This window comes from Geospiza fortis, unplaced genomic scaffold, assembly GCF_000277835.1.
Source record: "Geospiza fortis unplaced genomic scaffold, GeoFor_1.0 scaffold241, whole genome shotgun sequence".
Taxonomy (NCBI): Eukaryota; Metazoa; Chordata; class Aves; order Passeriformes; family Thraupidae; genus Geospiza; species Geospiza fortis.
Window position 1 is genome coordinate 189,640 of NW_005054491.1, and position 9,586 is coordinate 199,225.

General features: G+C 52.0%; 2 protein-coding genes across 2 annotated transcripts in view; one reads left to right on the forward strand and one right to left on the reverse strand.

The window, feature by feature from the left end:
• The window catches only part of HSD11B1L (hydroxysteroid 11-beta dehydrogenase 1 like), a 5,601-nt gene extending 3,491 nt beyond the window's left edge, over window positions 1–2,110 (forward strand). The window contains exons 4-7 of the mRNA XM_005428527.2: window positions 84–175; window positions 718–811; window positions 1,124–1,289; window positions 1,497–2,110. Coding sequence (XP_005428584.1) covers window positions 84–175; window positions 718–811; window positions 1,124–1,289; window positions 1,497–1,683 — 539 coding nt within the window. The 3' untranslated portion in view covers window positions 1,684–2,110. The remainder of the gene's footprint in view (window positions 1–83; window positions 176–717; window positions 812–1,123; window positions 1,290–1,496) is intronic.
• Window positions 2,111–2,280: 170 nt separating this feature from the next.
• The window catches only part of CELF5 (CUGBP Elav-like family member 5), a 31,647-nt gene continuing 24,341 nt past the window's right edge, over window positions 2,281–9,586 (reverse strand). Inside the window, exons 6-12 of the mRNA XM_005428528.3 lie at window positions 7,897–8,041; window positions 7,148–7,294; window positions 6,876–6,938; window positions 6,705–6,788; window positions 5,564–5,707; window positions 5,304–5,468; window positions 2,281–4,427 (exon numbers count right to left, since the gene is read on the reverse strand). Of these exons, the coding sequence (XP_005428585.1) occupies window positions 5,341–5,468; window positions 5,564–5,707; window positions 6,705–6,788; window positions 6,876–6,938; window positions 7,148–7,294; window positions 7,897–8,041 (711 nt within the window). The 3' untranslated portion in view covers window positions 2,281–4,427; window positions 5,304–5,340. The remainder of the gene's footprint in view (window positions 4,428–5,303; window positions 5,469–5,563; window positions 5,708–6,704; window positions 6,789–6,875; window positions 6,939–7,147; window positions 7,295–7,896; window positions 8,042–9,586) is intronic.

Genomic DNA, 9,586 nt, shown 5'->3' on the forward strand with positions numbered 1-9,586 from the left:
TTGAGCCCTCCTGGCAGTCCTGAGCTCCCTGGTTGATGGTCAGGGATGGGCCCCTTGTGTCACTGCTTTTTCTGCTCTCCAAGGGGGCCTGGATTACCTCGTGCTGAACCACATCGGCCCCAACCGCTTCCAGGAGTGGGCTGGGGATGTGGAATACACGCGCTGGCTCCTGCAGGTGAGGCTCCCCAGCTCCCCTGCAACTTCCCAGCTGTAGGAGCATTGGGGGGTAGCACGTTCAGGATGGATGGAGATGAGAGATCTCTGCAGCCAGGTCGTGGAATTTGGGGTTTATTGCAAAGGGCCTGGGTGCAGGGCCCTGCTGGGAGCTGCCAGCCACAGCTCAGAGCAGGCCCGAGAGAAGAGAGGGGGAGAGAGGATGACAGAGTAAAAAGGGGTAAGAGAGCAAAAGCATAAGAGAGTGAGATTGCCATTATCATACAATAAATCTTCTTCTGTGTTGAATATTCTAATTCTCACTAACCAATCTAGTACAATATACAAATCTTATGGCATTTACATACAGCCTATAAGAATCATTACATTACAAGAATCATTATGCAATGTTTGCCCCCATCTTTAGAAATAATTTTTCTCACTTGGTGTTTGAAAAGGCAATTCCAAACCATGCTCCTTTCCATTTCTGACTACTCTATTGACTTTCTTGGCTCATGCTTCCAAACCCTCTTGCTTCTTCCATGTCTACATTTATCATTCCAGGTGAATTTTTTGAGTTATGTGGCTCTTGCAACAGCAGCTCTTCCCACCCTGGAGAAAAACAGAGGTGCTCTGGTGGTTGTTTCTTCCCTCACAGGTTGGTGACTTTACCTGGAGTAAGTGCTGGCCTTGTGGAAACAATGATTCCCAGTACTGTTCATATTTCTCTGTTGTTCAACTCCTAAACACATTTTCAAACTGTGCTTTCTATAGTATATAATAATATTATAATAAATATATAATAATATAGCAATATGTATTTTAATATACTTACATTCGGGGAGACTCACCTGAACACGAGTTGAGATACAGTATGACAAAGCCTGCATCTTTTCCAAGATTCCCTCTCATTGGATCCTCCTTACACCCACTTTCCTGGGGTTTTCCATTCTCTCTTTTCCCTTTCCAGGGAAAATGCCCACTCCCTTCACCACTTCTTACTCTGCCACCAAGTTTGCACTGGATGGATTCTTCAGCTCACTGCGCCACGAGCTCATCATGCAGAACAGAGATGTGTCAGTCACTCTGTGCATCCTGGGCCTGATTGATACTGAGTCAGCACTGGAGTACACCAGGTTTGTATTTGTCTGCAGGAACACATCTCTTCTTGAAAACATGCAAAAATAAAATATACACCAGCTCTGTCTAAGAGGGTGTGGGGAGACTGCAGCTGCCTGGGCACACACATTCATTATGGAACAGGACCTGTGGGGTCAGCGTGCCCAGCTCGAAGCCCAGCAGGGGCTGCTGCTTTGAGTGACCCTGTGCCCGTTGCCTTGCAGGGGCAAAGTGCTCGTCAGCGCCTCCCCCGCTCCCGAGGCCGCGCTCGCCATCGTCCGGGGCGGAGCCGCTCGGGCGCACGAGATTTTCTACCCGCGGTGGCTGCAGCCGCTCTGCTGCCTCTGGGCTCTGTTCCCCAGCAGCGGGAACCAGGTGCTGAGGACTTTCTACAACTACAGCAGTCCCTGAGGGATGCCCAGTCTCATCCTATAGCCCTGTAATCCCATTCCTGCCATCCCACTACGCATCTCACTGAACCACTGATGTCAGTCAGGAGCAGGGCAGCAGCGGTGGCAAAGCCCTCTTTTCCTAACGTGACTCATGGTCTGCTATCCTGCTTCAGCCATGGTTCTGCTGCTGCTACCCATCAGTCAGAGATCTTTCCCACTCTGCCTTAGTCTTCCTCCCATCTCCCTCCTCCTTCAGCCTCACCTGTGTGCTTTGGCTGAATCCAGCCTCTGCTCAGCCCCAGCTTTAACCCCTGTCTGTCCGCACAGGATGTCCTGGAATGGCTGCACCTCCTCCTCCACTACATTTTGGATTCCATGAACCCTCTTGCTCACTTTAAGTAAAATTTTTATCTCTATTTTAATTAAACAAGTTTTTAATGTCTTGATGTTATGTGTTGATGCTTCCTCTGTCATGAAATATTGGTCCCCTGGATTCTGTGGGCCAAGGCCTGTTTGCTGACCCCATGTGACCTCTTAAATTAGCCCAGGGCTCTGGCAATGTCTGTAAGCACTACCTAAAAGCAGGTGCAACTAACAACAGGAAGTAGAGCCCCAGTTACTTAGCAAGTAAAACTTTTATTAAATAAATTTAGGATTTTTTTTTTGACCAGAGTGAGGAATTTGACATTGACAAAGCTTGTATCGCACCTGTAACATTGTACAGTCACATCAGTAACTGTGATGGAAGAAACTGTAAATGCTTGTTTTAAACCAGCTTGACCCAGGATTCCCAAAGTCCTTTTTTTTTCCCATTTTGCATTTGTTCATATTTTTTCTTTTTTTTTTTTGTTTTGTTCAAAATTAGACTAAGTTTAAACTTCATGAAATTACTTGTAGCAGAAATAAAGTACATTATACAAATCACATACATAATAGATGTTAAGTATAAAAATGGTATTTACAATAAGTAAACATGGACTATAGAAACACACAGACTCTCACAGCTTCATTCACCTCTCATAAACTCTCAGCATCAGACACAGAAGGGTGGTTGAGGAGATCTGAAGGTACTTAAAGGACTGTGCCACAAACACCTGAACAAAGGGCAAACTGGAGGAGAATGAGAGTTGGCCGAGATTCTCCAAAATCCCCATAGCTCACTTCAGTATCAATTGCACCAACTTTGCCCCACCAACTCTCTTGTCCCTATTTCAATGTGCTCACACACCCTCACACACACACCAATGTTTGTGGTACCTTATCAAACTCTGACTATCGAAATCGTTCATTCCTTATCACTCTGGGGTTTGTTGGTCTGTTCTGCCTCGCTTTCCTTTCCTTACTTTTGTAGAAACTTGAAGAGACTGTTCCAAACTGTTCAAGGGATGTGCCTTGTCAGGATGACACACACCCCCCACTCCCAGGGGATCTTTTTAAAATCCAGTTCTGAACTACATTCTGTGCTTTAGAGTTTGTGTATATAGTGTATAGAGCTGTCCCTACATATATATATGTGTATATATATATGTATATGCTGCATAATGTATCATCTGTCTCTTGGAGGGGGTGCTGGGGGGAAAATCCCAGAATGGAACCCTCTTTCATCCTATTTTCCTTGCATCTGCTGGGGAAAGCTTTGCAGCGGGTGCATGAGGAGAGTCCTCCTGCTGGATTCAGAGGGAGAAAACGTCCTGTGTCACCTGGAAGGAGACCTGCCCACTGCCCAGTGCTGGTATCCGACACAGGGAGGCAGTGTGCAGCCCCTGGGAGCCTCCTCTGCATCTGCTCACACTCTCATCTTCTCCTGCCTTCATCAGGGAAATGCAGTTGCCATGGAGAGCTGTGCAACACGGATCTGTGCCATGTGTGGGGAGGCAGTGCAGCTCCTCTCAGTAAGGGACTGGTTTCCTGTGCTTTCAGCCTGATCACCGAGTGCTCAGGGCAGGGGCTGGCACCACATCCCAGGAGCTTGGTCTGCAGAAGCCCTTGGAAAGGTAAGACAGAGCTCTCCAGATCCTGAACCAGGCTGGTGCTAAGGTGGATGAGTGATTCAAGCTGAGCAGCTGACTGTGCCCTAATCCTGGAGGAATGTATTTCTCCTTGTTGCTCATGTTGAGCAGAGAGATGTGCTCTCTCTCTCTCTCTCTCTCTCTTTCTCTCCCCAACCCACCCCCAGCTCCCTCTCTCCAAAATGTTCAGGCCTATCTGCAGTGCATGCTGAGAAGACACTGTTGCAAAGGCAAACCCCTACATTTCCAATACCTCTTGCAAGCAGTCACTCTCTGAATGGAAAAGTTTGGTCCTGTGAGCTAGTTTAAAAAAAAAATAGAGACTGTATATATTTATAGTTATCTATGAAAGGGCCAGAAACAGAGCAGGAGGGAGGGAGGGACGGAAATAAATTTCCACACATCACTGCAGTAACCTAGAGACACACCATGGGTTTGCTTGGTCCATGTTCTCCAGCCACACCCCCAAGGAAGAGCTCCGTGTCCCAGGGGCTGCTGGTTTGCTGGTCCCTTTGCTTTGCACCACGTTAGCAGCAAATATGCGAGTCCAGGCGTGGCAAGAATCTTCCTCCTGGGCAGATATTGAGCCTTCTCTTTAATTGCATGTCTTGGAGAGGAGGGGAGGAGGAAGATGGGGTGGGAAAGGTGGGAAGCCGAGGAAGGAAAGGGGTGGTGTCAAAAGAGTCGATAAATTTACTGGCCTCTCTGAAAATCAACCTGAAGCAGAAATTCTTCCTCTGGACTTTCCCTTCACCTGAACAGAAATGGAGGAGGGAGGGAATTGGGAGATTAGGAGGACATCTGTGCAAACCTCAGGCTTTGAGCTGCTGCTGCTGCTACTTAAACATGGAGGACTCTGACCCAGATCAGATCAGCCCTCCCTGCTCCCCATCTGTAGGCTAGCAGGAGCTGGCTCTTGGACAGCAGCCCTTCAAGGGTCTCACCTTTTCTCTGCTTTTCTGTGATCCCTGTGAATCATGAGATTGTCTCTTCTTACCCCAGAAAGCATTGCTTGCAGACTAACTACTGGGGTTTAATACTTTTTTAGGCAATCAAAAGCTTTTTGGGAGAAGTTGGACAGCAGAGTAAAACTGTGCTTAGACCACAAACAGGCCACTGGAACCATGTGCCTGTCAGGGCACTCAGAGGCCTTGATGAACTTGACCAGCCCCACCAGTGTCTATCCACACTGCCCACAGCTCTAGGAGTCTCCTCACAGCCCTGTGCCATCAGCCTTTGTCTGACACACAGTGTGGAAATGCCACACTTCCACAGTGCCACAGTGTGGACCTGTGCTGTCCATGGATCTCATCACCTGGGCTCCAGTCCCTGGACTGATTTCCCACTTCGATGTTTATTATTGTCATTACAGACCTGTCAGACAATCACTGAACTCTGACCCTGTTCACCTTCCCCAGACCTGACCCTGATCTTTCTGGCTTGGCTTTGGGCTTTCCCCATAGCCACAAATTCCCCTGATTGATGACTGCTTAACCTGGCCATCATCTCCAGGCCTGCTCTGGTCACCCTGTGCCCCACCAGCTGTGTCACTGCCTCCACTCCTGGCCTCCTACTCTGCAGGGAGCAGCTGGAGCCTGAGCAGAGCTGTGCCCTGCAGGGGACAGTTTACCTGTGCTGCAGAAGTGACTCCTGCTTGCTCACTGCTGTCAGTAGGGGTGGTTGGCATCCTTGGGCCGTTTCAACTGCACCTTCAAGCGTTTCATGCCAATCTGGAAGCCATTCATGGCCTGGATAGCAGTCTGTGCACTGGATGGGTTGTCAAAGCTCACAAAACCTGAAGGAAGGACACAGGAGGGGTGACAATGGCACTGTTGGTGCCATGCCCAGTGTGTCATTGTTATTGATCATGCTTCCCTTGCTTGCACTTACCAAAACACTTGCTCTGGTTGGTGGCACGATCCATGAACACCTTTGAGGAGATGATATTGCCAAAGGGCAGGAACATCTGCATCAGCTCGTTGTCTCCAAACTCCTGGGGGAGATGGTAGATGAAGAGATTGCAGCCTTCAGGACCTGCAGGTATGGGGGTGATGGAGGAGGACAAAACAGAAAGCCCCCAAAGGGCAGGGGAAGAGAAACGGGCTCAACTCACAGCACAGCACTGGAGGAGAGCCCTAGCACTGCCTCCTGCTCTGACCTCCCCTTGCTTGTCCCTGCCACTGGTCCATCAAGGGATCTGAGGCTCTCAAAGAGCAACTGGGAGACTCTACACAGAACCAGAGTTTCTCGAGAGCAGATTCTATTTCAAAGCTTGCCCAGCTCCTACACAGGGTGTAGGAACTCTGTGAGTGTCTGGGTCTGTTTTGCTGAAAGGAAATCAGCGGAGGTGAGAGCTCACAGCTGTCCCAGTCCTTGGAGAGTGGCAGACACTGCTGTGTGACAGCTGCTGCTGCAGCACTCCCTGCAGCACTGCCTTCAGTCCAGAGGCCACAGCCTGAACTGGAAACCTCCTGGACTGCCACACATCCAATTTATGGACCTGGTGCTGTTCACTCCTTCACTTGCTGCTCCCTTGCTGACACTTGCTCTACCAAAAAAAGTGCAAAGAGACAATGCCTTTGCCTCCAAATTCTATTCAAGCCAGTTCTGGAGTAAGTTGAAAATAAATTCAGTAGGCTATGAAGGCTGAAAAGAGAGGAGAGCACATTGTAGAGGCTGGTTGGACTGGTTGCACTGTGGTTCTGGCACCAGCAAAGAGGGGATGAGTGCTCTTTGGCCCTGCGAAGGTGCTCTTTGAGCCTGTCCCTGCTCTTTGGAAGGTGTTCCAGGGCCTCCTGCCCCTCTGCACCTGGCAGCATCTGGCCAGATGTGAGGTCAGGAAACATCCTGTGATCCTTCCCAGTCCACTCACTGCAGACATGTGGTTGTTTCCATACCCCAGCTCCAGCATTAAATATCAGTGGACAAAAATGATTGCCATCTCCTCTCCATTGGCTCTGTTGTGCAGCAAATGAGCTCCACAAATCCCACCCACACCTCTGGCCACCCCCATTCCCAGTGTGATCCTCACCTTCTCGCTGCTGCTGCTGCAGGATGGGAGGCTGCTGGGGGATGCTCTGTGCAATGGGGGTGATGGTGGTGGTTGGATACACAGCTGTAGCCCAAGGAGACAGAACAAAGCATTTACCTGAGGATCTGGTCAGCCACACAAAGGGCTGAAGGAGACAAGGGAAGCTGGTACCTGCATACTGCTGAACTCCTGTGAAGGCTGGGTGCAAAGTCTCTGCTACTGAAGGGCTCTGGGCTGCAGAGAAAAAACACAATCAGAAACACAGCAAAGGAACCACTCATGCATTCCTTGTTTGTGTGTGTTTGTGTGTTGTGTTGCTTCCCACCCTCACCCCCAAGTGAGTCTCAGTTTCTGGCTGGGAAGGAGCTATAAAAATGTGGGGAATGCAGAAAAGAGGATTTAATTGCAGTTCCTCAGGTGGGGTTTTTTACTGCTCTCAATACCTGAATATGGCACGAGGCCATTGGTGTAAACTGTTTCCAAGGTTGGATGCCCATTTGGGAATGGTACCACTCCAGTGAATCCATTGGAAATGGGTGCCACCAGTCCTGGCATGGCTGCTGTTCCCAGGAGAGGTGGTGAATGTAGCCCTGGAGAACAAGAAGAGAGGACAGCCCATGAAAGTCAAGGTCCCACAAAGCCCCTGCTCCCCCCTTCCACCTGCCTGCAGGACTGCTGTGTCTGAAGCCATTAACTCTTCCACTTGGCACATGGAGATGACAGACTGGTGCTGGAGCCTTCACAAAATGAAGAGGCAGCACTAGTGGGAAGAGTGTGAGAAGAACTGCCAGTCCTGAGTGCTGTCAGAGCGTTGGGTGGGGGGAACATCTTTGATCTGGGGTTGCTCAGCACCTGGCAGGACACAACCCTGCTCTGACAGGGTTTGAACCCAACATTCATTACTGCTGTGGGGTGAGGATCATGAACAGCAGCACTGCTGAGCTGAGCCAAGTGCAATGCTGGGAACCCAGGCCTTTACAAAAACTGCAGCAAGAATGCACAGCCACAGGGCAGGAGGATGTGCTGAACATGTGAGGGTGTCAGAGGATTGCAGGAATTTGTGCAGAGCAGAGACTGCTGTGCTGGAAAGCAGCGAGCTCATGCAGCTGCTGAGCTGGAGCTGCACAATTGTCTGCCCTGGGGGGGCCCTGTGAGTGCTGGGCCAGGAGTTCCCTGCTGGGGGAGGCCTCACCTGACGCTGGTGCAATGGGAGTGGCCGGCAGCCCGTTGAGACTGACGGCCCCGATCTGCTGGATGTGGCACGGCGAGAAGGCGACGCCCGGGCTCAGGTAGCTGCCGTGGGAGGTGGAGAGAACCGTGGTCTGCTGCTGCATCAGCTGCAAAGCAGGACCGGGCAGTCAGGGCCTCCCTGTGCCAGGGCCCTGCAGAGCTGGGGGAGGCTGTGCACAGCAGCCTGGCTGGCACCTCCCCCAGGTGCTGCCACCTGCCCTGCAGCTTCCCCCAAAGCCAGGGCTGCTGGGGAGGGCAGTGGTGGCTGTGCTCCCCCAGTGCCAGGGCTGCTGGGGAGGGCAGTGGTGGCTGTGCTCCCCCAGTGCCAGGCCCACGAGGTCCCTGCAGCCCTGTACCCACACAGCTGCTGTCCCTGCCAATGTGGGACAGTGAGAGCCACCCCTGAGAGCCACCCTGTCCTGCAGGCAGGGCACACAGCTCAGGGGGCAGCCCAGATGCCAGGGTCACAGCTGGGCACCCCCATGCCTCACCCTCTGAGGGATTGTGGCTCACTCAGCTGGGCAAGGGCATCAGGACAGGCCCCTGGGGCTCAGAGAGCTCCTGCAGAGGGCAGGGAGCAGCTCAGGGCTGTGCCCCTGGCACCCAGCAGCATCTCCACATTTGCACTGGCAGGCACAGGCCCCTCTCCCTGTCACTTCTGCCAGGACAGTGGCACATTCAACAACACAGCTTTGCCTCGAGGAACAGGGCCCAGATCCCTCTGCTTCTGCCCAGCCTCCACGAGCAGATCCTGCTCTGGCACGGGCACAGCTCTGTGCCAGGCCCAGTTCTCGTGCCCTGCTTTGCCCTCAGAGCTCTGGAGCCCTGAGCTCAGGCTGTCCCCTGGCACTGCCCTGCACCCTGGGGCTGGGGGACATCAGCTCCTCGTGGTGCCATGACACACCTGCCAAGGCAGAGATGCACAGTACAGAAGGAATGGTGGGAGGGTTGGGAGGAGGGTTAAGAGAAGAAAAAAAATCCTTCTGGTCCTATCTGACCATCAGTGGGAGCATAAGATGCCCTCAGAGTGCAGTGGCAAAAAAGACTTGGATGCAGAATTGTCCAGCCCTTTATCAGCTCTGTCCTCACATCAAGCAAGAAGAGCAGAGCAGGCCCAGGCATGGCTCTCAGGAAACCTGAGCTCCTCAGGAGGAGCTGAGGGGTGACACAAGGGACAAAACCCAAGGAAACACCAAAAAATCTTCCTGGCATTGCCACACAAACACAGAGCTCTCCAGGAACCCAGCCCTCACCAGGGCTGAGGTCAGAAAGGCAGCTGGGCCAGGGCTCAGCTGGAGGATCTGCTACCTGTGAGAGGTCTGTGGCCAGCTAAACCTCCCAATCTCCTCACACAGCAGCTGATCATGGCTTCAGCACAAAAAGAAGAGGAATTTCATGGCAGGGCTGCCTCTGTAAGCTGAAATAAGCCCAGCCCTGGGGTGAAATTGGCTGGAGCCCTTTTGGGGATGGGTGAGTGCTCCCAGGCCCATCCCAGTGCAGGGCTCTGGGGCAGGGGGACAGCACAGGGGTCACTCCTGTGCCACTCCAGACAGGACAAGCCCTGGTACCACCTCTCTGTTCACTCCCACACCATCCCTGGCTCCCCTGCACTCACTGCTGGAGCCCCCTGAGCCAGGCCTGCAGTGACACTT